The sequence below is a fragment of the Erpetoichthys calabaricus genome, chromosome 1 (assembly GCF_900747795.2).
Source record: "Erpetoichthys calabaricus chromosome 1, fErpCal1.3, whole genome shotgun sequence".
NCBI lineage: Eukaryota > Metazoa > Chordata > Cladistia > Polypteriformes > Polypteridae > Erpetoichthys > Erpetoichthys calabaricus.
The window spans coordinates 356,072,407-356,098,654 of record NC_041394.2 but is presented as its reverse complement, the minus strand read 5'-3'; the positions used below and the strand labels follow the sequence as shown (position 1 = coordinate 356,098,654).

Here is a 26,248-nt window from a genome sequence, read left to right as displayed (position 1 = left end):
AGCTGAAGGAGTCCTACCGGTCCAGTTTGTCCTGTGGGACTCTGGAGACAGCTAATGGGTACCGGCAGGCCAAGCGGAATGCGGCTTCGGTGGTCGCAGAGGCAAAAACTCGGGTGTGGGAGGAGTTTGGGGAGGCCATGGAGAATGACTTTCGGACGGCTTCGAAGAGATTCTGGTCCACCGTCTGGCATCTCAGGAGGGGAAAGCAGTGCAGTGTCAACACTGTATATGGTGGGGATGGTGCGCTGCTGACCTCGACTCGTTATAGTACAAAATATGCCCTTAACTCGGAATAGGGTGTAGGTGATATCAGAACTCGACAAATAATGCAACAACAAACTAACTATAGGAAGACCGTTCAGTTAGTACAGCCTACATGACTGTATGCCACCCAGTAAAGGTGTTTAGTGTTAGGAATTATTACTTTTTTTTAAATAGCTAAGGCAAACTGCGAAAATTCAAAACAATTGATTTAGACGAACAGTCCATCCACCAAAAAACCATGGCTGAGTTCATCAAAAAACTACATGGAGTGAAAGAAAACGTCAGAATTAAAAGCATGATCTTCTCAAAATAAATACTATTCTGGTGCTGTATCAGTTTAAAAAGGGACTGATGTCTGATGTCTTGGGTCTCTAGCCGTACCAATTGCTCAACTTTAACGATAGGAGTAGCCTTACATTTGCAATCAGGAAATCATTTGGCTAAGAGCTTTTCAAAAAGTTTTTGAGCCAAATTCAGCTTTTCACAAAACTGTTAAATATGTAATTATTTAAAAACAGATAAAAAGTGGAGAGGAAGGTGATTCAAGGAATCTAGAATGACAACCATATAGGCACTCAAATGGTGACATTTTAGGAGCAGACTGAACTGGTACATTCCTAGCAGAGTCGGCAATGGGTAGAAAATCGACCCAGTCTTCTTGATTAGGACCAATCAAACGGCACAAGTGTTTCTGTAGACCTCTGTTAATTCTTTACATTTGCCCATTAGCTTCTGGCTGATAACCAAACATTTTAAGTTTTATAGAACAACCAAATCTCTGACAGCATAGTTTCTAGAAGCGAGAAATAAATGGAAGACCACGGTTTGATACATCTTGATACAGAAAACCATAGATGCTATCAGTCTTTTCTACAGGGTGGTCCAGATCTAATTATGCAGATCCAGATCATCTGGATGACTCTGATTTATGCAGGGATGATTCCAGTTCAGCGCAAAGACGATTCTTCATGTCGTCAGTTCGCACACTTCTCGATGGTCCAGGATTTTTCGGGTGATTTTCTATGTAATAAACTTAAGTTATAGTGTAATGAAAACTGTATAATTAGATCTGGACCACCCTATAGAAAGACACCTGCCAGGTGTTTAGTAGAAGGGAATAAGATGCACACATTTCAAAACTCAATCTCACTCCACAAAAATTGTATTAAAACCCTTGGAGGAAGGCATATCAGTAATAAAGTCCATGGTTTACTGCTCCCATGAACGTAATGGTACTGGAACAGTCCAACATGTAGCTTGTATAATCCCAAACATCTTCATGCATACTTTTCCAACAAAAATTTGGCTGAAGTATCATTAAACTCTGTGGTCCGATGACACATTTCCAATATTTGCTTTTAAATGCTAGGAGGAACACACACACACACACACAAACACAACCTGAAAGAAGGTATTTTGGGCAGACTCAACCTCTGTCATTATATTATCAATTAATGGTAAGAATATACAGATAAAATTCCGTTACAACGAACTCCTAGGGACCTAAAAAATATTTCGTTGTAAACAAAATTTTCTTGTAATGAGATTCTATATTTGTTACTATAGTCCTTTCTTTAACTTGTGGCCAGGCATTTGCAATCATTTCCATAGCTGCTTTTGCGTTAATTTTACTCAAATCCTACCTACAAGTTATGCTGACGATAATTTTTGTTAGCATTTCCTTGCAATAAAACACTTTCAGGGTGCAAATGATGGCCAAATCCAATGGCTGAAGCTCTGCTGTGTAGTTGGGTGGGAGGAATTCAACACAAACATTATCTAAATGTGGAAGCATGTTGTGGGCAACACAATTTTCCATCAGGAGCCGAATCATCCTTCTTCATATTGTGAGGTTTCTGAACTCTTGAGACCCTCCCCACCCAATGGGAACGACACGCTGAGGTGCGTCCCGAAGTGCGATTGCAGCGTCTGTGGAAGATTGTTTGTCCATTGCCAAGGCAGGGTAACAACAGGCTCGTAGCGCTGCAGTGAAGCGACACAGAAGCAAATCCTAAAAGATCAGGGTCGCACTATAAGTTCCTATCTTGCACCCCAAAACATGAGGCTGAGTCTCAGTACTTTATCAAAACCAACTTTATTCAGCTTGAAACAGGAACGGCACAGTTATTTATTGTAGCGTGATCTGCCACTATCCTATACGCAGACACAGCAGTCATGCAGGGTTATGGCCAGATCAGTGATCAAGTAATCCTGTTACCTGCATTTACAATGTTCTTGCATATCACCCATCGATAATTTTTCTGTTTGCTTTGAGCCGACTGTTGCCCTGGCAACAGATAAACATTCTTCCATAGACACAGAGTTTGGACTTTGGGACGCTCTTCGGCGTGCTGTCTAGTTGAGGGAGGGCCCAAGAGAGTTTACAAACCTCACATTTTCTTGAATGAGTGCCACATTAATAGGAATGTTTCTTGAACGGGCATCACTGAACCACATAAAAACGGCTTTTTCGACGTCTTCAACTGCAGCAGTTCACATACATTGGCAAACCGAGATTTTTTTTTTTTTTTTTGCTCCATCTTTCAAGAAAGTTGACGGTGTTGATGGCGAAATTTCAAATTTACTGGCAACGTAGTTCACTGGCCTAATCTGCAAAAGCCAATAATGAAGTTAGCTAATGTCGACATGCTGGGAAAAGAGATACAGTGAAATCTCCTTCTTCACAGTGTAAAACTGCACCCAGTTGGGTGTGTCTTGTTCTGAAGACCTCCAACCTTTCTTGAGCCCATAAAATTGCACTGTATATGCCTGCCTCCAATCAGCAATCAGTACAAATGAGTCATTAAATGTGAGAGGTCTTCCAATATCGTAATGCATAAGAAAATATTCTGAATAGTTCTTCAAATGCTTCTTTTTTTGCTGAACATCAAAGAGACAACCCTACCTCGTTTTTGTTATAGGAAAGGGACAAGTATATAGCATTTTAAACAAATAAACATACCCCACTTCAAACTCTGTTCTATTGATAACCTGCAGCAAAATGGCCTTTTTTATGTTTAGCATTATGAAATACCCAATTTATGACAAAGGACTGTGTTAAGATAGCAGAAATGTGATTTTAAAAAAGGTTAAGTTATGGATGAAAAACAAGAAGGCAGAAATTTAGCATCAATAATTTTAAGTTAGAGAGGCTTGAATCTCTGACATTAACTGGGGAACCTGTCTGGTTTGTATAGCCACATAAAGAACAACTTGTTGACTCTTGAATTTAAATGTTTGCAAGAGATGCCGTCCTTCTTTGTAATAACAAGAGGATGGGATAGTTGATTTCAAATGGAAGAAATTCTCCGCCTTCCTACAACTACATACTCCATAGCTTGGTGTGTCTGTTACGTGGGAAATTATTTAGTGTAGCAGAGTTAAAATACGGAACAATTAGTAACTGTGCTAGATTGTGGTCTTCAGAGTAGGACTGGACATGAAGCAAATATTTTGAAGTCCTAGCATTTGATGTCTGATATATAATGGCAGGTCCTTCTGCAGTAAATCTGAAAATAAAAAAAAAAACATTGGGCAGAGTTCTTGTATTAGCAGTGATCATTACATGAGGCTTAATCAGTCTCTCTTTTCCAGAAATGGGTAAAGTAAAAGGAGTAAAGGGTACTTGAATATTTCTGGCCTCCCAGTGTGTGTATAAATCTATTTCTACTTCTTATTCTTGAGCTTGAGCTGGATAAATATCAATCTTATTTCTACACAATTTATAGAAAAGAAAAATACATGCCTGAGCCTTTCTTTATTAATCAAATAACTGTAAAACTCATAGTTATAACTTCACTAAAGATCTAATGTCTCTGATGAACCATGGGATTTTGTGCACCACTTCTTCTTCTTTCAGCTGCTCCTATTAGGGGTCGCCACAGCGGATCATCTTCTTCCATATCTTCCTGTCCTCTGTATCTTGTTCTGTTACACCCATCACCTGCATGTCCTCTGTCACCACATCCATAAACCTTCTCTTGGGCCTTCCTCTTTTTCTCTTGCCTGGCAGCTCTATCCTTAGCATCCTTCTCCCAATACACCCAGCATCTCACCTCTGCACAGGTCCAAACCAACGCAATCTTGCCTCTCTGACTTTGTCTCTCACTTGTCCAACTTGAGCGGACCCACTAATGTACTCATTTCTAATCCTGTCCATCCTCGTCACCCCCAATGCAAATCTTAGCATCTTTAGCTCTATCTCCAGCTCTGTCTCCTGCTTTCTGTGGTCTGCGGTAGGAGTGATGGATGCATTCAACGTGGAGGTGGGATTACATCAGGGATCAGCTCTGAGCCCTTTCTTATTTGCAGTGGTGATGGACAGGTTGACAGACGAGATTAGAAAGGAGTCCCAGTGGACTATGATGTTTGCTGACGACATTGTGATCTGTAGCGACAGTAGGGAGCAGGTTGAGGAGACCCTGGAGAGGTGGAGATATGCTCTAGAGAGGAGAGGAAAGAAGGTCAATAGGAACAAGACAGAATACATGTGTATAAATGAGAGGGAGGTCAGTGGAATAGTGAGGATGCAGGGAGTAGAGTTGGCAAAGGTGGAGGAGTTTAAATACTTTGGATCAACAGTACAGAGTAACGGGGATTGTGGATGAATGGTGAAGAAGAGAGTGCTGGCAGGGTGGAATGGGTGGAGAAGAGTGTCAGGAGTAATTTGTGACAGATGGGTTTCAGCAAGAGTGAAAGGGAAGTTCTACAGGACGGTAGTGAGACCAGCTATGTTATATGGGTTGGAGATGGTGGCACTGACCAGAAAGCAGGAGACAGAGCTGGAGGTGGCAGAGTTAGAGATGCTAAGATTTACATTAGGTGTGACGAGGATGGACAGGATTAGAAATGAGGACATTAGAGGGTCAGCTCAAGTTGGACGGTTGACAGACAAAGTCAGAGAGGCGAGATTGCATTGGTTTGGACATGTGCAGAGGAGAGATGCTGGGTATATTGGGAGAAGGATGCTAAGTATAGAGCTGCGAGGGAAGAGGAAAAGAGGAAGGCCTAAGCGAAGTTTTATGGATGTGGTGGTAGAGGACATGCAGGTGATGGGTGTAACAGAACAAGATGCACAGGACAGAAAGATATGGATGAAGATGATCCGCTGTGGCAACCCTTAACGGGAGCAACCGAAAGAAGAAGTATGTAAATATATGATGTGGCTTACTGTCTAATAATTTTGATCGCCCAGGGCGTGAGTTCACACTTATTCCAATAAATTAGCTCCTCAATTAGCACAGTTATCCAAACAAGGTGGACTGGTCATAGGGACCATAACTGATGTAATGAGTCATTGGCAATGTCACTGTGCATGTAGATGTACTGGCTTTATCATCCTTGACATTTCTATATGGGGTCTTCTCTAAAAGGTCTGCAGGTCATGTTGGCCACCCTTGCTGCCCCAGTTGCTCTTTCTTTTTCAAGCCATCACCAAGCCATTAATGAAAGTTGCTCATGGCTTGTTCCTGGTCCATGGTAACTGCATCCTAATATGGCTTCATGCGTTTGGTAATTCAGTCTGCAAATGTTGGGATTGTTGAAGTGTCAACTCCATTAGCATGCTTTTGTAAAGTGGGTTGCAAAAGGCATATACTGTTAAACACAGAATATTCTCTTGTAGTGCTATTTTATTTTAAATATTAGTCATTTAAAACCTTAACTCTTATTTTTATTTCTGTAGATTTTCAAGAGAATGACAACTTGTCCTCTCTTCAGGGTCGTCCACAAATTAAACAACCTGATAAGAATAGGAAGAAACTGGCATCTGCAACAAAGAACTTGGTAACGGCCTTTCAGCACCCTAGATTTCAGCCTATTGTGAAGCTAACAAGGATCGATGCCATCAAATCTCAAGAAGTGTACAATATAAATCCAATCCGCCAACAGTGTGTGGGAACATTTAAATATAAATTGAATTCTAAAGATAATGGAGGGATTCATGGGAGTAAGAAACCGTATCACTGTCCTGAAGGTGGGAAACAATTCTCAGATAGTCACATGCCTAAGAAACGCAGAGAAGATAATACAGGAAAGGAGCCATACCACCATTCTGAATGTATTAAGAATTTTTCAAAATGCAGCCATACCACAACTCCCATTGTAGAGAAACCATATTTGTCTAAATGTGGCAAACGATTCTCACAAGTAAGCCACCTTGAGACGCACATGATTGGTCTTAGAGGACAGGGTTTATGTCGTTGTTTACCACATGCTGGACATTCCTCTGACAAGAGCAGTCTTTTCAAACACAAAAGAATTAACACTGGAGAGAAACCATATTGTTGTTCTGAATGTGGCAAACAGTTCTCAAAAACAAGCATTCTTAAGACACACCTGAGAGTGCACACAGGAGAACAGCCATTTTCCTGTTCTGAATGTGGCAAACGATTTTCAGATAGCAGTAATTATCGCAGGCATTTAAGAGTTCATACTGGTGAGAAGCCCTATTGCTGTCCTGAATGTGGCAAAAGATTTTCCGACACAACCAGTCTTCTGCGTCATGCAGTAGTCCACAGTAAAGACCGTCCTTATGCCTGTTCTGAATGTGACAAGAAATTCTCACGAAGAAGCATTCTTCGTAAACATATAAGAACACACGTTTGATAGAGGCCGTACTCGTTTCCTGATTGTGACAGGCTATTCACAGATAACAGCAGCCTTCATAGACACAACAGAATTCATTCTGGATTAAGGCCATACTGTTGCTTTGAATGTGGCAAGCAGTTCATACAACCCTGCAGTCTTCAGCGACACGTAAGAACTCACACAGGAGAAAAGCCATACCGTGGCTCTAAGTGTGGAAAAACATTCATACAGAAAACTCGTCTTCAGGGACACATGAAAATTCATGCTAAAAAGGCAAAGTCCAAAAAGACTGTAGATAACAAAAAGAAAAATCTGAAATAATTTGGTCAGGTGTGGAAAGAAAATTGGAATTGCTCTGCTAGTTGGTTACACAGAATGCATTTGACAAAATGTAGCAGACTCATTTAGGCAACCCTGCTTATTAATTTACTGTAAGTGGCTTTTGCACTAATGACTATTGCACATTGTACACAGGTCTACTTTACAAGTTCTAATGTTGTTTATCTTATGTTGTTATACTTCTATACTTTTTTATATTGTATTGCGAGGTTGAGAGAGAAACCGTATTCAGATTCTCCTGTATGTTCTGCACATATAGTGAATTGACAATAAAAGGAGATTTGATTTGATTTCAGTATTTCTATTATCTTTTCTCCAGAGTCCATATTGGTGTTCACACTACTCTCTGGTGTGGCTGCTGCTCTTTCTATCGGAAGAGTTAGTCCAACTGGGGTTCGATCAGCCCAGTAACGTCTAGCGGTCCCTCACAACGGGAGTGTATGAATATATCGAGGCATGTTTAGCATACAGCTGATGACGTGTTCATCTAATATAAATAAGGCCATATATGGACATCCTGTATTACGTTACACAGAGAGATACCTGATACTTCAAGTCCGGAGTGACCTTGAGGGGCTGCATACTTGAATGAACTCATCCTACTTACATCCATACATCCTCTTCCACTTATCTGAGATCGGGTCGCGGGGGCAGCAGCTTGAGCAGAGATGCCCAGACTTCCCTTTCCCCAGCCACTTCTTCTAGCTCTTCCTGGGGAATCCTGAGGCGTTCCCAGGCCAGCCGGGAGACACAGTCCCTCCAGCGTGTCCTGGGTCTTCCCCGGGGCCTCCTCCCAGTTGGATGTGCCCGGAACACCTCACCAGGGAGGCATCCTGATCAGATACCCAAGCCACCTCATCTGACTCCCCTCGATGCGGAGGAGCAGCAGCTCTACTCTGAGCCCCTCCCGGCTGACTGAGCTTCTCACCCTATCTTTAAGGGAAAGCCCAGACACCCTGCGGAGGAAACTCCTTTCAGCCATTTGTATTTGCGATCTCGATCTTTTGGTCACTACTCATAGCTCATGACCATAGGTGAGGGTAGGAACATAGACCGACTGGTAAATTGAGAGCTTTGCCTTACCGCTCAGCTCCTTTTTCACCACGACAGACCGATGCGGATGCCGCACCGATCCGCGCTCCATTCTTCCCTCACTTGTGAACAATACCCCGAGATACTTGAACTCCTCCACTTGGGGCAGGATCTCGCTCCCAACCCTGAGAGGGCACTCCACCCTTTTCCGGCTGAGGACCATTTTCTTGGATTTGGAGGTGCTGATTCCCATCCCAGCCGTTTCACACTCGGCTGCGAACCAATCTAGAGAGAGCTGAAGATCACGGCCTGATGAAGCAAACAGGACAACATCATCTGCAAAAAGCAGTGACCCAATCCTAAGTCCACCAAACTGGACCCCCTCAACACCCTGGCTGCGCCTAGAAATTCTGTCCATAAAAGTTATGAACAGAATCGGTAACAAAGGGCAGCCCTGGCGGAGTCCAACTCTCACTGGAAATGGGTTCGGCTTACTGCCGGCAATGCGGACCAAGCTCTGACACCGGTTGTACAGGGACCAAACAGCCCTAATCAGGGGGTCCGGTACCTCATACTCCCAGAGCACCCCCCACAGGATTCCCCAAGGGACACAGTCAAACGCCTTTTCCAAGTCCACAAAACACATGTAGATTGGTTGGGCAAACTCCCATACACCCTCCAAGACCCTGCTAAGGGTGAAGAGCTGGTTCACTGTTCCAAGACCAGGACGAAAACCACACTGTTCCTCCTGAATCTCTGATGTCCATGCGATGTTGCAGAGATGTGTCAACCAAGACAGTCCTAAAACATCCAGAGCCTTGAGGAACTCTGGGACTATCTCCTCCACCCCCGGGGCCCTGCCACCAAAGAGTTTATTGACCACCTCGGTGACCTCAGCCCCAGAGATGGGGTAGCCCACCTCTGAGTCCCCAGGCTCTGCTTCCTCATTGGAAGGCATGTTAGTGGGATTGGAGAGGTCTTCGAAGTACTCCCCACAACGTCCCGAGTCGAGGTCAGCAGCGCCCCATCCCCACCATACACGGTGTTGACACTGCACTGCTTCCCCTCCTGAGACTCCGGATGTTGGACCAGAATCTCCTTGAAGCCATCTGGAATTTGTTCTCCATGGCCTCCCCAAACTCCTCCCACACCTTAGTTTTTACCTCAGCAACCACCAAAGCCGCATTTCGCTTGGCCTGCCAGTACCTATCAGCTGCCTCCAGAGTCCCACAGGACAAAAAGGTCCTGTAGGACTCCTCCTTCAGCTTGACAGCATCCCTCACCGCCAGTGTCCACCAACGGGTTTGGGGATTGCCGCCACAACAGGCACCGACCACCTTACGGCCACAGCTCCGGTCAGCCGCCTCAACAATAGAGGCACGGAACATGGCCCATTCGGACTCAATGTCCCCCACCTCCCTCGGGATGTGGTTGAAGTTCTGCCGGAGGTGGGAGTTGAAACTTCTTCTGACTGGGGACTCTACCAGACGTTCCCAGCAGACCCTCACAATACGTTTCGGCCTAACAGGCCTGACTGGCCAACTCACCACCAGGTGGTGATCAGTTGACAGCTCCGCCCCTCTCTTCACCCAAGTGTCCAAGACATGTGGCCGCAAGTCCGACGACACGACCACAAAGTCGATCATCGAACTGAGGCCTATGGTGTCCTGGTGCCAAGTGCACATATGAACACCCCTATGCTTGAACATGGTGTTTGTTATGGATAATCCATGATGAGCACAGAAGTCCAATAACAAAACCCCACTCGGGTTCAGATCGGGGGGGCCATTCCTCCCAATCACGCCCTTCCAGGTCTCACTGTCATTGCCCATATGAGCATTGAAGTCTCCCAGCAGAACGAGGGAGTCCCCAGAAGGTATGCCCTCTAGCACCCCCTCCAGGGACTCCAAATAGCGTGTGTACTCCAAACTGCTATCCGGCACATATGCGCAAACAACAGTTAGGACCCGTCCTCCCACCTGAAGGCAGAGGGAGGCTACCCTCTCATCCACCGGGGTAAACCCCAATGAATAGGCTCCAAGTCAGGGGGCAATAAGTATACCCACACCTGCTCGGCGCCTCTCACCAGGGGCAACTCCAGAGTGGTACAGAGTCCAGCCCCTCTGAAGGAGATTGGTTCCTGAGTCCAAGCTGTGCATCGAGGTGAGTCCGACTATATCTAGCCGGAACCTCTCAACCTCACGCACTAGCTCAGGCTCCTTCCCCTTCAGAGAGGTGACATTCCACGTCTGTAGCCAAGGATCGGACCGCCAAGGTCTCCGCCTTCGGCCACCACCCAACTCGCACTGCACCTGACCTCCTTGGCCCCTCCCATAGGTGGTGAGTATCAGGTCCATCTCCCATAGCAGTGAGCCACCAAAGCCAAACTGACCAATCAGATTGCTCAGAGGGACCACACACTCGCAGACAGACAGACAGTATCTTTTTATTATCTTAGCTATTAGATAAAGAAGCGACCTTGATGGATTTAATTATCTGTTCTCGTTTGGTAAATGTTTTCTGTTCCTGTGATTCAATCTGACGTTCCTCTTCATGTAGGGGTATCTGTGGGCTCAAGACACTCTCGTTCACATCAGGCCCTGGTACCACAGCCTGTTTGTGGTCTTCTGCTTCATGCAGGGGGTGTCTGGACATCACACACTGTTATGTGTTTCACATCTGGTTCTGGTCTTATTGGAGACCATGAAGATGTTGATGGTGTGTCATCCTCTGAATTACGGAGCAGCACAGCAGCCCACTCACCTTTCTGCAGTAAGACTCTGTCCTTCATGCCATAGGGGCAGCCACTCCAAGTAATCATCCTTGTGAAGTTCACTGCCCCTCTTCAGAAAGTGTTGACATCAGAGGCCTGAGGTTCCTGCTGTCACATAGGAGTTCCGCATGTCTCCCAGCTCCTTACCGTAGGGACATGATGTCGTCCTCTGCTCTGTGTGACATGTGAAGTGTCATTTCTTGCTTTCCTTTCTTTGACTACTGGACCCCAGTTACCTCAGACTGCTCCAGTTTAATGTAGTCACCGTTCTGTAAAATAATGTCAGTCCTTTCCATCTCTTCACTGGTGTGTTTGAGGCAGGCAGGTCATTCTTTCAAACCTGAGCTCCACCACATCACCACTGCAGTATCTTCATCAGCTCTTCTTCCTCACTCCACAAGTGAGCTGAGATCTCACAAAGCTGCTGCACAGCCTGTCCATTGATGGAGAGATGGAGTGCCGACTCTCCCAGGACCATTGCTTTAGTTGTGTCACCACCTCAAACGTCACCTGATGAGCCTCCCATGCTGATCTACCGTCGTGCTGTGGAAGCTCAGTCTGCACCTCAACACTAATAGAGAGGACATCAAAACCTTCATTAGAAATTGGACAATTTATCTGTAATGGTGACAGAATGACATAAACGAAAATGTGAAGGGTCACAGTGAAAGATACTTCAGGAAGTTTAAAAAAATAAATTAAAACATAACAGGAATGAGGGTGACAACTGGGAGACATTTTTATGTTTACAAATAAAACTAAAAGAACCCAAAAGTTACCCTGAGAGCCACAATTGTTCTTTACAGCTCCTCACTTGAGTACGTGTGGCACAGTAAATGTGATGAGTTGATGTCCACCTCATTTATCACCCGAGTGCCCTGCGATTCTAAACTGAGCAGCTGCAGGTTCAATTCAGGCAGTTCATGGTGGGCACGGGCAGCAGGCGGGCACATTATTAAATTAACATTTTGATTGGCACTGCCACATTTGTCCAGATGACGAGGTGACAGGAGATGTGAGGGGGCTCAGTGTAAGAGCAGACGGTGATGGACTCGGACACAAACACACACAAACACACACACACTGATGTTCTTGTCTAAGCTAACACTACGGCCATCGGATTTTATTGAATTAACTTGGTGATTCCACACCGTGGCGTGTACATTACACACTAACACAAGTGTGGTGAACGACAGAATGACAACACGAGCTTCATCCTCAGTATGGTTTAGTTCTACTCTTTGGACGTTTTTTCACTTTTATTTATTTCTGGTGAGCAATTTTTTGTTTTCATTTTGGTTTGCAAAAATACTTTGGTGGAACACTAAGATGGTAGAAGATTCAAGAACATAAGTCAAGCTGAGTTAGAACTGATTAAAGAGAATAAGGCCTGAACAATACGGGGGAGTTTGGCCTCACAGCACTACGTCCCATTAAATTCAGAGCTAGACACCCACACCCAAGTAATATCAAAAGGGGCCACAAGTAGCAACAAAAGAGGAGGTTTTGCTTACAAATAAAGGCTAAATATGAGAAAGGGGAGACAGAGACCCCAAGGAGGTAGAATCCCAAACACTTAACTCTACTCCACAGCAGTAGCTGTAGTTAGCCATTGGCCGGCTGGCCCACTTACCCACACACAGCCCCCTCTCCTTCTGCACCAGCTGAGCTCCCATCCAGTCCACTCCTCGATTTCCAGCTCATTCTGGTTCTGCTCAGATGTGCCTTTAATGCTCACATCTCACACACCTACCAGCCCAGAGCCCAGAACTCCTCAATAAAACACACTCTTCCTCAGTTTGTGAGAAACGTAGCCCACCTCAACTCCAAAGTGGTCATGGCATTCAGGTTTCTAAATGGAGAGTATCCACAATGGGCAGCATGGTGGCACAGTGGTAGCGCTGCTGCCTCCTAGTAAGGAGATCTGGGTTTGCTTCCCGTGTCCTCCCTGTGTGGAGTTTGCATGTTCCCCCCGTGTCTGTGTGGCTTTCCTCCCACAGTCCAAAGATATGCAGGTTAGGTGCATTGGTGATCCTAAATTGTCCCTAGTGTGTGTTAGGTGGGTGTGTGATTGCCCTATGGTGGGCTGGCGCCCTGCCCTGGGTTTGTTTCCTGCCTTGCGCCCTGTGCTGGCTGGGATTGGCTCCAGCAGAACCCTGTGACCTCGTGTTAGGATATAGTGGGCTGGATGATGGATGGAGTATCCACAATGCACCGGGGCCAAGAACAATCAAGTCCTGCAGCCACTTTGCTTTGTGATGTCCCCAGCTTGGACCTTACTGGAGTAAAATCTTCACTTATGTATCCACCGTGTGCTCACAGTGATTTGTTATATAGTGCCTTTCGTGTCTGTCTTGGATCTTCTAACACACAAATCACATCATACTATTACATGTGTGTTATACACAAAGACAAGTGTGGTGAACATCAGCCTGACAACACCAGTCTCAGTCTCCATACTGTCTATTTTCTACTCTTCACACATTTTTTTCACTTTTATTTCAGTTCCGGTCCACTAAATTATAATTTGAACAATGTGACTCTGCCCCCTGCTTGCTTCGTTTACCCACCCCCAGGTTTGGTTTCCCGGATATATAATTTAAAGAGATTGTTATTTTCATGGGAATTGTTACATATGCATTATTTTCACTTTTACTTTAAAACTTTTATAAAAACAATACTTGTCTTTTATTTCCAGCCCCGAGCATGGTTCAGTCTCTTTCTCGCAGGACGTATAATGCTGCTCGCATTGTGAAGGGGGTCGGGGGGGGCTCAACGCATGTTAAGGAGATGCCATTGGATCATCTGCTGTCTTTCTGTTGCTGCTGTGGCGCTGCCCGTCGATCATTTAAAAGCCTGTACAGCTACTGTCCTTTTTGTCACTTCATGTCTCTGCTGCTTGCGTTGTGAAGTGGGGAGGGGGTGGGGCTGAACACACGCAAGGAGAAGCAGTCGGATCATCTGCTGGCTTTCTATTGCTGGCGAGTTGTGTGTTTTTCTTGTTGCTTGCCGTTGTTTTAAGAGCTGGGAGCAAGTTAAAGTGTCTCTCGCGGGACTTCAAATTGTCTTCCGAGATGATCATGTCTTGTCTCCCTTTTCTGACTCCCCAAGATTTTGTTTTTATAATCGAGAGACAAGTTTGGTTTTAGTTTCACTTCGCGCAAACAACACTGGTGGAGATGGTGGAAGGGTCAAGAACAGAAGTCATGCCGAGCTCGGATTGGTCCAAGAGCACAAGGCCTGACCGTTATAAGGTAGTGCCGTGGCACCAAGTGCCACATTTGAGTACCGAAAAGAGAAACAGAATGGGTGAGGATTAGTATCCAATTATAACTATCATGCTACTTATGTTTTAGAGCAAATGACTAACAACAGAGATGCAGTCTGTACAGTTAATCAGCAGCTCTAGTCAGGGTGTGCTAAACTGAAGTAGTGGGTCTTCAGCCGGGATATAAAAGCTGAGACTGAAGGGGCATCTCTTATAGTAGCAGGCAGACCATTCCACAGTTTAGGGGCTCTGAAACTAAAAGCTCGACCTCCCACTGTTATTTTATTATTCCTTGGAATCATAAGCAGACCGGCCTCTTGAGATCTTAATGTGCGCTCTGGTTTGTAAGTCATAATAAGTTCAGACAAGTAACCTGGACCTTGGCCATTTAATGCTTTATATGTTAAAAGGAGGATTTTGAAATCTGCCCTAAACTTAACCGGGAGCCAGTGTAAGGATTTAAGAACTGGAGTTACGTGTTTGTATTTTCTTGTTCTTGTAATAATTCTTGCAGCCGCATTTTGGATTAACTGGAGGCTGTATAAAGAACAGTTTGAACATCCAGTGAACACCGCATTGCAGTAGTCAATCCCAGTAGATTGCTCTCACCATGTGACCCCTGCAGGATATCCCAGTCCGTAGTTCCAAAGCAGTCTCTCAGTGCCTGCTCAGCCTCAGGGGACCACTTCTGAATGAACGTGTGGTTGTAGGTATCTCCCTCACTCTTGGTTTGTAGTGAGGCTGAACCAGAACCAGGTTATGATCTGCTTTCACAAGCTCAGGCAGCGGGGTGGCGCTGTATGCGTCTTTAACGTTTGCATACAGTAAGTCAATAGTCTTATTTCCCCGGGTGTTACAGTCCACATATTGGGAGAAGGCAGGTAATATTTTGTCCAGTGTCACATGGTTAAAATCTCCAGAGATTAGCACAAGCGCCCCAGGGTGCTGTGTTTGTAGTTTAGCAACAGCGGAATGGATGATGTCATCCTCTATCTCCACGTCCGTCCAAGGAGGGATGTAAACAATAACAACAATGACATGTCCAAACTCTATGGGCAAGTAATAGGGACACAGACTTACGGTCAACAGTTTGATGTCCCTGCAGCAAGTGAAGATTTTAACGTTTACATGTCCAGGGTTGCACCACCTTGTGTTCACATAGAGAGCGAGTCCTCCTCCTTTCCGCTCCCCGCAGGTATTTATGTCTCTGTCTGCTCTAACTGTGCTAAACCCGGGTAGCTCCACGTTAGCATCTGGGATGTTAGTTTGTAGCCACGTTTCACAAAAACACAACACAATGCACATTTTTCACCAGCGCAGCCAGTTCGTCGATCTTATTTGGTAGTGAGGTCACATTTCCCAGGATCACAGAAGGCACCAAAGGCTTGTATCGCCACTTCCTCGCTAGCCGCTTAGCCTTTAGCTTAGTGCCAGCTCTGCTGCCACAATACGACCTTCTTACCTCGTCAGGTAAATAGGGAACCACACCGGTGTGGGCCTTTGTTCTCAGCGCTTGAAGTTGACTATCTGAATAGACGAGTCTTGGAGTGTAAAAATCCATGTCCAAGTAGTAAAAAGTGTTCAGGAAACAAGTCCACATAAAAGAAAGTGGAAGGAGTGGTCAGAGAGATAGAGGAAAAGGTAGAAGGATAAAGTCGTACACTGAGCTGATGGAAAGGCTGACACTCACGGCAGCACCTAAGTACTAAATAATTACTATATTGAATCACCATGTTCATCTGGCATCTTCTTTTGCCATTTGATAAGAATTCAATCGTAGACCTATGGCCTAGGGCACTCTGATGCCAAGGGCACTTTTGAACACCATTATGTTTAAACATGGTGTTCATTATGGACAAACAGTCACTAGCACAGAAGTCCAATAGGAAATCACCCCTTGGGTTCTGATCAGGTAGGCCGTTCCTTCTAATTACTCCCTTAAAGGTTTCACCAATATTGCCCATGTGAGCGAAGTCTCACATTTGAGTCCCCAGTGGGACCACCTTCCAGCACTTCCCCCAACTAATCTATGAAGGTCGAACACTCAGACCCAATAGTCAGCACATAAACACAGAGAAGAGTCACAGCCCCCAAGTTGAAACTGCATGAAAATTACCCTCGTGTCCAGCAGGTAAAAATGCAAAGTACAAGTGCCAAGCTGGGGGCTGTAAGTAAACCCACTGCTACCCAATGCCTTTCACTCTGGACAACTCCAGAATGGAATAGAGTCCAGCCTTTCTCCAGATGTTTGGGTCCAGAGCTCATGCTGTGCATTGAGGTGACAGTACCTTTCTACCTCCTGCAGTAGCTTGGGTTCCTTCCCCACCAGAGAGGTCACATTCCATGTCTCTAGAGTCAGTTTTGTAGCTGGGGATAAGTCCACCAAGGCACCTGACTTTGGCTACCACACAAGCCTCAAAGCACCAGACACATAGAACTCCTCCTGCAGGTGGGGTGTCCATTGGGGGCTCCTTCAGACTATGCCTGGCCGGGTTCCATAGGTAAAGGCCCAACCACCAGGAGTTTGCATACAAGCTCACCCCTCAGTTCTGAATTCACATGTAACCCGTTGTGGTAGAACAGGTCCAATAAGGTCAAGCAGGAGTCCTAAGCCCCATAGACTTATATCCTACATCAAGATTTGAACCACACATTAAGCCTTCTAATCTCCTCAAGGTTATCTGAACTGGTGGGTGGCACAGGCAGAACTTCAAAGAAGACCAGCTTGTCAGTTATTATACTGAGCTTGGCACCGAACTCTGCAGGACTGCAGGACTGTTAGCCTGCCCTTATGTATGCCATAAGTAACAACATGGGGAATGACTACTGGATCTACACCCACTCTGGCCAAGAATACATTTGGTGGGGGGGGGGGGGCTCTTAGGGAGATTTTGAAAAAATTAGGGAGGTTTCTATACAAACTCACAGCGACATAAAGGAAATACAGAGTGATGTACTTGGAGAAGAGCACATAAGAAGAGGAGCTACACTAATTCTAAATGGAAGAACTCAATAAGCATTGACCTTATGATAAACAAAATCTATGTCAATGTCAATTTATTTATATAGCACATTTAAAACAACATAGTAATGCTGTGGCCAAAGTGCTTTTCAATAATAGAATAAAAGAAAAACAAAACAATTAACATAAAACATAAATAGAAATAAAATATATGAACATAAAATAAAATACATAAAAAATAGAAGTAAAGAAGGAGGACCAGACCCCTCATGGACCCCGTGAGCATCAGAGGTGACTGTGTGCAGAGGGTACAGACCTATAAATACCTGGGAGTGCAGCTGGATGATAAATTAGACTGGACTGCCAATACTGATGCTCTGTGTAAGAAAGGACAGAGCCGACTATACTTCCTTAGGTTAGGTTAGGTTAGGTTAGGTTAGGTTAGGTTAGGTTAGGTTTCTTTATTTAGTCATGTTTACACAGGAAAACATGAAATTTGCCTTCTCAGTTGCATCTAATAACAGGTAACAGACAGAATGAAATAAAACAGACAAATAGAAATAAGAAAGGTTAAGGTAAGGCAGTTAGATAAAACATATTTATACCAAAAAAAAAAAGAAAAGGTAACAGGATATATATCAAAACCTTAAACATTATCTCCGATATTTCTTATTGAAAAGTCGTATGGCACTAGGAAGAAAGGAGTTTCTGGAGCGATTTGTGTGGGTTTTCAAAGCAACTATCCTTCGTGATTTACTGAAGTTTAGTTCTACATGTAATGGGTGTCTGTCATCAGTTGAGATGATTTCCAGTTTCTTTAGCATTGCCCTCTGACACACACTTGTCAAATCATCTACATCAGCCCCAATAACTTTAGCTGCATACTTCGTAATCTGCTGGAGCTTTTTTGAGTTTTGGTTTGTCAGACTATTAAACCAGGCAATGAAACTGAAAGTGATCACAGACTGGATCAGACTGCGATAGAAGGACAACATGAGGTCCTTGTCTACTTTAAATAGTTTGAGTTTATGGAGGAGAAATAAGCGCTGGTTGCATTTAGAAAATAATTTTTTTGTATTTGTATTCCAGTTAAGATTGTTATCTAGGTAAGTTCCTAAGTATTTATATTCATTCACTATTTCTACCTCCTCTCCCAGAACTACAATAGGTGAACATACAGATTTCTGTCTCTTAAAATCAAATATCATTTCTTTGGTCTTTTTTACATTCAGCGTGAGAGAGTTTTTATTGCACTAGTTTACCATCCAGTCCACTTGATTTAGATAGTGGCTTTCATCCTCCCCAGATATGCATCCTATGATCATGGTGTCATCTGCATACTTAATAATGGAGCAGTGGTCATTGTTCTGTCTCAGGTCACTTGTGTACAGAGTGAACAGTAATGGTGATAAGACACACCCCTGTGGACTTCCTGTGTTTGAATGGATGGCTATTGAAAAAGTGTCCTGAACTTTAACTGTCTGTGAACGATTTAAAAGAAAGTTCTGAATCCATAGTGTAATAAATGGGTTTACATTCATACTGTTTAATTTCCCAATCAGTATATGAGGCTGTATAGTATTGAACGCTGAAGAAAAATCCAAAAATAGTGCTCTGACATATGAACCAGGCTGATCAAGAAAGGTATAGATTTGATGTAAGATAACAAGCAGAGCATCTTCCACACTTCTGTTTGCACTATAAGCAAATTGATTGTTGTCTTGAAAAGACTTTGTCTTTAGATGGCTGGCGTCCTTCAACATCTGCAATAAGATGCTGCAGATGTTCTATCAGACAGTTGTGGCGAGCGCCCTCTTCTACACGGTGGTGTGCTGGGGAGGCAACATAAAAAAGAGGGACGCCTCACGCCTGGGCAAACTGGTGAGTAATGCAGGCTCTATTGTTGGTATGGAGCTGGACAGTTTGACATCCGTGGCAGAGTGACGGGCGTTGAGCAGGCTCCTGTCAATCATGGAGAATCCACTGCAGAGCGAGCAGACGGCCAGCCACAACAGTTGGCGCCATCTTCACTCTTCACATCAAATACCCATTTAAATGCACAGAACTAATGATTACTCTTCTTCATATCAAAAACAATGTGGCTTTGCTAGTCACTTACTGTGATATACAGTAGTCTGTCTTTAATGCTTTTAAATGTACAAAAGGAGACGTTTCTTTTTTCTTAAGACAGTCAGCAAGCTGGTCCTTTGTAGGTGACTTTTTGATCTTGAAGACGTTCTTTTATCCCACATAACTCTTGATGAAGTCTTTTCTCTGTTACAGACTTCATGGATTGAATCACCCCAAGTAAGCAGCAGGTGTCTGTAACACAAATGACCTGAAGACCATTGTGTCTTGAGGCACTGACAGTGAGCTCTGAAAAATGTTTACAAAGACAGATTGCACTTATGATATATTCAGACATTGCTTGGGTTTCTCCTCCCCAAGTACTTCAGTCTGCTTTTTTTATTCTTTCCGACTGCCAACAAAAGGATGAGAATCGTCCTCCACCTCCTGCCAAAATAATCAGGCAATCCTCCTTGTGTGCCACCATCAGGAAGATTCCCAAGTGAGACATCACCAAAAACAACAAATCTCAATGACTTGTCTCTTTCCAGGTTTTGAGACTTCAAGGCCACTTTTCCCTAATGACCTTGTTGGCTTTGTGTATTGTTTGAACAGTAACATGTTTTCTGCTGGATGCTAAAAAGTGTCCAAATGAGACATCAGGTCTGCTTTGGTTGGCAAACCAGACAGTCTGCCCTGTTTTTGACTTTAGTTGTTCCAGTTAGGTGCACTGAGGGGAGCGTCCCTTTTTAAGGATCTAGAAGAGACTACAACAGTGGGCTGAAGATTCTCTGTATGGCTTTCTTGGTGTATACATATTGCTCCATTGACACTTAGAACTTCCAGTCCCACATAGCCGAAGTGCTCATACCCTTCATCACCATCCTGGAAAGTTGATCTGAGGTATGGAATGACTGAGATAGAAAAGTTACGTGCTCCTTCCCATATAAAGTCATTAACATGACATATGAGAATTCCATTCACAGACCATCTTCATCTAACCAATAAAAAAACTGCAGGATCCACTTGTGCCACATTTCCACCCGTCTTCAGCATGATCTCCTCGACTTTATTGTACCAGTAAAGTGGCACATCTATGAGACCACACACACGTTTTCTGAGCCTCCACAGTTTTTCCCGACACAGCATCATAACTGGTGTGAAGTAACAATAAGGGGGGTGCAAAGATGTGAATAAAGAAAACAAGAATCGAAAATATGAAAAATACATCTATTGAAACCAAAACAAATTAACAAACTACATTCTTATCCTAGAAAAATAAATATAGAGTTAGATAAATGTCGATAAAAGTTAAGTAGGTATAATAAAATATGCATCTATGATATATCATTAATTAAAAAAGAACAAATTGGTATTAGTGGGCTCTTTTCAAAAAAACATTAGGGGGGCACAATTAAAACTGTTATGAAAACTCGGGTCGCAAATACTTAAAGGTTGAGAAATGCTGTCATAATCTGTAGAAAAGCACATTTGACGTCCAAGTAATGAACTCTCCATTGTCTTTAACAGATGACAGCTAAAAGTACTTGGAGAGGTTCTGATGAACATGTTGCTGAATCACGTTTGAGCCCATTTCTGTTTAGTTCCTCAAACTCTCTCGCCACTTTGGTGTGCTTTGGGTTTTACTCCTTCTGAAGTCTGAGTTGAAGTGTGTATCCATCAGCGGTGACCAGCTAAGGTGGCTGGGGCAGAAACTGATGTGAAGGAAGACTGCTGTTGATGGTGGTCTCTTGGCTTGCTGACGAGAACTTAAATGGCAACAGAGGAGAAGTCAGTTTTAGAAGGTGGCACAAAACTCTTGTTGTGTTTAATGGACCGAATCTGACTGTGATGTTCCCCTTATTTTTATCTATGGATTATTTAATGACTGTTTACTGTGATTTTAACCACCACCAAAGAACACTGTTTGTATCAAGGTTTATTTATTTATTTACAGTATCTATTTATTTATTTATTAACTTCTTGATTGAAGAAGCGCTGCACTTTATTTTGGTTTTTGAACACTTTGTTTTGTTTTATAATAAGACTAAGTACTTAGCCATCTAATCTTATGATAGATAGATAGATAGATAGATAGATAGATAGATAGATAGATAGATAGATAGATAGATAGATAGATAGATAGATAGATAGATAGATAGATAGATAGATAGATAGATAGATAGATAGATAGATAGATAGATTGCATCTGGAAAGTATTCACAGCGCATCACTTTTTCCACATTTTGTTATGTTACAGCCTTATTCCAAAATGGATTAAATTCATTTTTTTCCTCAGAATTCTACACACAACACCCCATAATGACAACATGAAAAAAGTTAACTTGAGGTTTTTGCAAATTTATTAAAAATAATAAAACTGAGAAATCCCATGTACATAAGTATTCACAGCCTTTGCTCAATACTTTGTTGATGCACCTTTGGCAGCAATTACAGCCTCAAGTCTTTTTGAAGATGATGCCACAAGCTTGGCACACCTATCCTTGGCCAGTTTCGCCCATTCCTCTTTGCAGCACCTCTCAAGCTCCATCAGGTTGGATGGGAAGCATCGGTGCACAGCCATTTTAAGATCTCTCCAGAGATGTTCAATCGGATTCAAGTCTGGGCCACTCAAGGACATTCACAGAGTTGTCCTGAAGCCACTCCTTTGATATCTTGGCTGTGTGCTTAGGGTCGTTGTCCTGCTGAAAGATGAACCGTCGCCCCAGTCTGAGGTCAAGAGCGCTCTGGAGCAGGTTTTTTTTTTTAATTTTTTTTTTTTGTTCTTTGTTTCGTCTTATACGATTTCTCGTATTAGAAATTTGTTAGTTTTCGCATACCCCTTGGGGTCAGAGCGCAGGGTCAGCCATTGTACAGCGCCCCTGGAGCAATTGCAGGTTAAGGGTCTTGCTCAAGGGCCCAGCAGAGTAGGATCTCTTTTGGCAGTGACGGGGATTCGAACCAGCAACCTTCAGGATACCAGCGCAGATCCTTAGCCTCAGAGCCACCACTCCGCCCTAGGTTTTCATCCAGGATGTCTCTGTACATTGCTGCAGTCATCTTTCCCTTTATCCTGACTAGTCTCCCAGTCCCTGCCGCTGAAAAACATCCCCACAGCATGATGCTGCCACCACCATGCTTCACTGGAGGGATGGTAATAATAATAATAATAAATTTTATTTATATTGCACTTTATATTTTAGCAATCCCAAAGTGCTACAGAGTAAAAATAGAATAATAAAATAAAAAAGAACAGAAGAGTCTATAAAATACTGTAACAAAATGACTTTCTAAAAAGATGAGTTTTTAGGTTTCGCTTAAAGGCCTCAGTCGACTGTGGGGCTATCAGGTAATCAGGGAGGGCATTCCACAGCCTCGGCGCCACCGATGAAAACGCCCTGTCACCCATGCTGCTGAGCTTAGTTCTGGGGACTTGAAGAGTGTTAGTGAGTACAGAGCGGAGGGAACGTAAGGAGTTATGGGGGGTAAGGAGTTCCTGTAGATAAAGAGGGGCATGTCCATAAATGCACTGATGGGTAAGAAGGGAGACCTTGTACTCTATTCTGAATGAAACAGGGAGCCAGTGAAGGGTTTTCAGGATTGGGGTGATGTGATCATACTTTCGCACCCTCATCAGGATCCTGGCAGCACTGTTCTGAATATACTGGAGTCTCTGGATACTCTTGCCAGGAATCCCAATGAGGAGTGCATTACAGTAATCCAGCCTGGAAGAGACAAAGGCATGGACGAGCTTCTCTGCATCTGCCAGGGTGAGTAATGGGCGGAGTTTGGCGATGTTCTTGAGATGGTAAAAAGATGACTTACAGAGATATTTGATTTGGGTGTCAAAAGTAAGTTGGGAGTCCATTCTAACACCCAAATTAGTAACAGATGTGGAAAGAGGAATATTTTGGCCAGAGAAAGTAATACTGGTGATGGTAGAAGAGCGAAGATGATGTGATGTACCAACTAAGATGGCTTCTGTTTTGGATCTGTTCAACTGAAGAAAATTGAGCCTCATCCATGCCTCTATCTCCTCCAGGCAGGTAGACAATGTAGATGTTGGCAGAGGAGCAGTAGAGGAGGTGGGAGTAGTCCTGAGGTAAAGCTGAGTGTCATCGGCATAGCAATGGAACGATAAACCATGTCTGCCAATGACAGTTCCAAGGGGGAGCATGTAGATAGTAAAAAGGATAGGGCCCAGCACAGAGCCCTGTGGAACACCACAGGCAACGTTGTGGGTGTGGGACTTTGCGCTGCCAAGGGCGACATGCTCAGTTCTGCCAGTCAGGTATGATGTAAACCAATTTAGAACAATTCCTGAGAGTCCAATAGTGTATTGCAGGCGGTGAAGAAGGATGTTATGGTCTATTGTGTCAAAAGCAGCTGTCAGGTCAAGGAGGATAAGTAGTGAAGGTGAACCAGTATCTGCCGTCATCAGAAGATCATTGGTGACCCTGACCAGGGCTGTTTCGGTGCTATGGCCAGGGCGAAAACCAGACTGAAACTTTTCAAACAGATTGTTCAGTTTGAGATGATCGTGAAGTTGTGCTGCAACTATTTTTTCCAAAACTTTGGAGAGAAATGGAAGATTGGAGATGGGCCTATAATTGGAGAGAACTTCAGGATCCAAGGTGGATTTTTTTAGTAGAGGTCTGATGACAGCAGTTTTTAGTGCAGAAGGAATATGGCCAGCCAGGAGGGACTGATTTATTATCCTGGTGATAAGTGGAGAGATGGCAGAAATGTTGGCCCTCAGCAAGGGTGAGGGGAAAGGGTCCAGGGAACTAGTAGACGGTTTCATTTTCCTGATGACATCCTCCACCTCTTCCCGTGTGGCAACAGAGAAAGAGCAAAGAGGATGGACGGTCTCAGAGAATGAGTCAACAGTTGGGAAGGGCAAGATATCCTTGGTAGAGAGGTGTAAACGGATATTATCAACTTTTTGTTTAAAAAAAGTTGATATACATGTTGCATCTGTCATCAGTGGTCTCAGAATGGGCAGGTAAAGGAGGTTTGACAAGATGATTTATGGTTGAAAAAAGTTTTTTAGGGTTGCTGGAGCCATTTCTGATGATGGTGGAATAAAACTTGGACCGTGCAACCTTCAGAGCTTCTGCATACGCTCTCATGTGTTCTCTGTAAGCCTGTTTATGGACAGTCAGCCCAGAGGCCTTGAGCCGCCGCTCAAGGACACGCCCAGCCGCCTTCATTTTTCGCAGCTCGCAGGTATACCAAGGTGCTGAGCACGAGAATGAGACGGACCTAGATGTTAAAGGGGCGTGGAAGTCCAGGAGACTGCTCAGGGACTGGTTGTAAAAATCCACAAGGTCAGCAACAGAGAGGGAGCTGATAAAGTCAGAGGAGAGAAATGTAAGGTCCAAGGCCAAGGCATCCACATTGATATTCTTCAGATTTCTGAAGTAGATCTGTCGTTTTGGTTTGATACGGGAGGAGAAAAAGGGCAGCTCCAATGACACAACTTTGTGGTCTGAAATACCAAGATCAAATACCTGTAGATTCCTGATTGGGGCACAGTTTGAAATGACCAAGTCAAGAGTGTGACCCCTAGAATGTGTGGGAACATCAACATGTTGTTGTAGGTTGAGAGAATCTAGCAGCTCAAGGAAATCAGCAGTGAGATAACCTGTGGGACTGTCAACATGAATATTTATATCTCCTAAGATTATGATGTTGGCAGAAGTAGTACAGAGTGTTGTGAGAAGATCAGTAATTTCCGGAATGAAGGCAGAATTGGGTTTTGGAGGTCGATAGATAAGGAGAACAGTCAGGGGAAATGGGGGCTTACATTTAAATGCAAGGCACTCACAGGAAGATATTGCAGGTATCGAGATAGGGGACAACCCCAGGTCCTGACGGTGGATAACAGCTATTCCACCACCACGCCCAGTGCTGCGAGCTGCCTCCAAGTAACTGTAGCCAAGTGGACAGGCTTCATTTAAGGCAGAGTAAACCTCTGACTGGTGCCAGGTTTTTGTCAGACACATGAAGTCAAGTCCTTTTTCCCTGATGTGTTCTTCAATCAGTATGGATTTATTGCTGATAGATTGAGAGTTAAATAGTTCAAATTTAACCAATGACTGTGAAGTAAATCTCTGTACAGGACGCAGAACATTAAAATCCACTCCACGCAGCTTAGAATTCATTCCACAAAATAAATCCAGCCGGGGATGTGAAGACCTCGCGATATTTCTGTCAGTGGCTCGGGTGTATCCCATGCTAGAGTCCAGAGATCTCACGATACTTCCAGTGTTGATAGTAATTGGAGCGACTGTGCTCTGATGACGCGTCAAACGTGCGACAGATGACCAGAAAGAAGGAATGTTGGTAGTAGAACACTTTGGGTGGTTATAGAAGACGAACTTTCGGCTGGATCCTCTGTGAATGTAACGAGGACGGCGAAGAAGTCCCAGTTCTTTGATGATGGAGATGTTCATTTCAGGAGTGGTTGCAGGATTAAGTCGGCGGAGTTGTGAGTTAGAATATCTGAACGCCATTCAGACTGAAGAGGTAGGGAGGAATACTGTCCAGACAGCGCCCGAAAATCTAAAGCAGTATATCCGGGCAACAGGTGAGTAGACAACAAAAAGCTTACCTTAACATAACTTAATAAGTTATGGTATTGGCCTGGTGATGAGCGGTGCGTGGTTTCTTCCAAATGTGACGCCTGGCATTCACACCAAAGAGTTCAATCTTTGTTTCATCAGACCAGAGAATTTTCTTTCTCATGGTCTGAGAGTTCTTCAGGTGCCTTTTGGCAAACTCCAGTCGGGCTGCCATGTGCCTTCTACTAAGGAGTGGCTTCTGTCTGGCCACTCTACTATACAGGCCTGATTGGTGGATTGCTGCAGAGATGGTTGTCCTTCTGGAAGGTTCTCCTCTCTCCACAGAAGACCTCTGGAGCTCTGACAGAGTGACCATCGGGTTCTTGGTC

General features: G+C 44.0%; 1 protein-coding gene across 6 annotated transcripts in view; it reads left to right on the top strand.

Moving 5' to 3' along the window:
* Nucleotides 1–26,248, top strand: part of LOC114665494 (zinc finger protein 239-like) — a 541,579-nt gene that overhangs the window by 385,704 nt on the left and 129,627 nt on the right. For 2 of the 6 annotated variants that reach the window (XM_051926043.1, XM_051926042.1), the window contains exon 3: nt 5,948–7,353. The exons of the other annotated variants lie outside the window; for them this stretch is intronic. In XM_051926043.1, the coding sequence (XP_051782003.1) occupies nt 5,948–6,870 (923 nt within the window). In that variant the 3' untranslated portion in view covers nt 6,871–7,353. Of the gene's footprint in view, nt 1–5,947; nt 7,354–26,248 lie in introns of those variants that run through there. 6 annotated transcript variants of the gene reach the window in all.